The sequence below is a fragment of the Solanum tuberosum genome, unplaced genomic scaffold (genome assembly GCF_000226075.1).
Source record: "Solanum tuberosum cultivar DM 1-3 516 R44 unplaced genomic scaffold, SolTub_3.0 scf00042, whole genome shotgun sequence".
In the NCBI taxonomy this organism is placed as follows: domain Eukaryota; kingdom Viridiplantae; phylum Streptophyta; class Magnoliopsida; order Solanales; family Solanaceae; genus Solanum; species Solanum tuberosum.
The window spans coordinates 1,357,380-1,359,901 of record NW_006238967.1 but is presented as its reverse complement, the minus strand read 5'-3'; the positions used below and the strand labels follow the sequence as shown (position 1 = coordinate 1,359,901).

Genomic DNA, 2,522 nt, shown 5'->3' with positions numbered 1-2,522 from the left:
TGCTCTCATTTTATAACAATATCGTGGTTATTTTTAATTTATAACAACATACGATTAAGCGGGTCAAACTATAAATATCATGACTCAATTCAATTTCTAGGCCAAGTTAATTTGGATGGATCAATAACACATTCATTACTTTATTAATTCAATTCATTTAAACTTGTAAAATTTCAATGCATCTACCTATTTCACATCTCCATAACTTGATTTATGACAGATGTTAATTATACCTTATAGTATATCGAATTCCAAGTTCCAACGATTATAAAGTTGATACGTGTCACCCAAATGAGTAGAAATACAAAATGAATAATATACTATTACTCTATTAATCCATATGTGAATCACGTACGTACGTTTATTAATTAGTTGTTAGTTGTTGGTCAACAATGAGGTACTCGACATGTAGAATAAGTCATTTCTTTAGAAAATTCAAAATTGGAAAAGCTGAAGCAACTGTAGTAAAGATTCCTTCATGATATTCAATATTCATGCTTACACGATTGAAATGTGATACTTTACAATAACAAATAAATAAATCAAAAAAACGTGGGCGGACTTAAGTAATACTCTAATAGAGATAAGGTAAGATGCCAAATTAAAAGCATCAAAAATAGATATTATATATTAACAAATATTATATTTAAACTAACGATACAACATAAATAATACTGGTACCAACCATTCAAACAAGATGTTATTTTCCTTGTCCTTTTCATCATGGCTGTTACTCCTTGTCCTTTTCATCATGGCTGTTACTCCCGCGTAGTTGACAATTTCCATATTTTTTCTTCTTCTTTATTTATTTTGTCAATTCTTGAATTGCCTTTTTTTTTCTTTCTTAATTTTTCCACAATTTTTCTTCTTCTTCTTCTTCTTTTGTGAAGAAAATAATTGTGAGTATAATGGAGAATCCACCGGAGTGGGGCGATGGCGGAAGGAGGAGGAGAGAGGGGGGGGGGGGGGGGGGGGGGGGGTCAGGATCCCACCAAAACACAAAATACAAAATAACTTGTAAGTAAATCCTCATTACTAAAACACATTATGTGTGTTCCTCTAGTTCTGATTTGCAGCTAATTTGTTGCTTGACAATTCATTGAAACCATAAGGTGAGACCATAGTCATCCTACAATAGAACACAAATATTGCACTTATTCATACTACAGTTCAATTCATGTTAACACTTCTTTAGTACTTCATCATTTGCAAGTTGCAACGGTAACGTGAATTGTGATATCTACGACATTTTTTTTTTCTCTCTCTCTTTTTTAGAAAAGCATAAAAGATTATTCAAAGAATGGGCGAATATTTTTGACTTTTGTGGAAAGCAGAGAGAAGAAGCTAGAGCTCTGATGCATGACGCGTTAAAAAAGCGTTGTAATGAAAATGAACGAACCTCTCTTTTCGCTTCTCAAAGAACCTTTCCAGTGACTTCTTTCTTGTTATGGGTAGATCTACATACATGCAATAACAACCACACTCATCAAAATAATTGAAATGGTAAAACCATTTCTCTTCAAAAATAAATGGAGTAATTAAATGAGAAATGATAGAAAAGTAATTAAAAGAGAATATATTAGTAAAGTTCACCTCCATCTACATGTGAAGTCTTCAATAATAACTGTTGATTGCCTCCTTGTGCAAGTCTAAGAATATTCTCCGCCTACACCCAAAAAAAAAAACAAATTAAGCCAAACTCAAAAGTAAAAAGAATTCGATTTCACTTATCATCTCAAAAAACTTAATTTTTTATTTTGATTAGATGAACAAACCTTGTCTTTAGTAACGTCAAAAACAGCAACAATACCATTATAGAATATAGTTAAAGGTGAATTTTCAGGATCGTTTTCTATGTTGCAATTAGCAAGAAGAGGCAACGACGACGTTGGAAGTGAAAAGGAGCCCTCAGACGACGGAGCTATTGGATAAATATTTTTCTTCTCTGCAGAGCGAGAAGCAATAACATTCTTCAGAACCTCAGGATTGATCTTCGAAATCATGGTTTGGATATCTGCAATATTATTAAACTTCAATTTATAGAACTACGACATGAAAAAAAAGAAGAAAAAAAGTGGTACGGTAGAGCAGTGCAAGGTGCATAATAATAAGACCTCGAAAGCTTCTTCTTCTTTCAACAAGTTTAGTAGCAGTAGCTTCTTTCTCCATACCGAAAAAATCAAGTTCCTCCGCGGATCTAGTCATTCTTTTGGCAACCGAAAATGCTTTTCTTGTGAGTGTACTACTTTTAGGTGAATGCCAAAAGCTAAGCTCTATATATAAATATAAATGGAGCGGATAGGAGTGAAAAGGTTGTTGGGTTTTAAAATGTATGAAAAGTTGTGATTTTAATAAAAAAAATTGTGATATTTATGAAGAGTTATAACTTTTTATGACAAGTTATGATTTTTTTGAAAGGTTACGACCTTTTCGATTGATTGTGTCATTTTCAAAGGGTTATGATATTTCAGATAAAGCACAATAAACATTTATTTAGCCTTTATTGTCTATAAATAGAGAGT

General features: G+C 32.1%; 1 protein-coding gene across 1 annotated transcript; it reads right to left on the bottom strand.

The window, feature by feature from the left end:
• Positions 1–976: 976 nt before the first annotated feature.
• On the bottom strand, positions 977–2,262 carry LOC102582155 (protein TIFY 9). The gene is made up of 5 exons (XM_006343130.2): positions 2,115–2,262; positions 1,776–2,014; positions 1,594–1,666; positions 1,400–1,457; positions 977–1,129 (listed from the first exon to the last, which is right to left on the bottom strand). The coding sequence occupies exons 1-5, from the start codon at positions 2,203–2,205 to the stop codon at positions 1,060–1,062; spliced, it is 531 nt and encodes a 176-aa protein (XP_006343192.1). The 5' UTR covers positions 2,206–2,262; the 3' UTR covers positions 977–1,059.
• Between the last annotated feature and the right edge of the window lie 260 nt (positions 2,263–2,522).

What these genes read in the sequence shown, in the direction of transcription:
- LOC102582155 (XM_006343130.2), bottom strand. Translation starts at nt 2,205, where the DNA reads ATGACTAGATCCGCGGAGGAACTTGATTTTTTCGGTATGGAGAAAGAA. An exon ending in GACTTCACATGTAGATGGAG is followed by an intron (nt 1,458 to 1,593) that starts GTGAACTTTACT and finishes GCATGTATGTAG; the next exon opens with ATCTACCCATAACAAGAAAG. An exon ending in TTTGAGAAGCGAAAAGAGAG is followed by an intron (nt 1,130 to 1,399) that starts GTTCGTTCATTT and finishes GTTCTATTGTAG; the next exon opens with GATGACTATGGTCTCACCTT.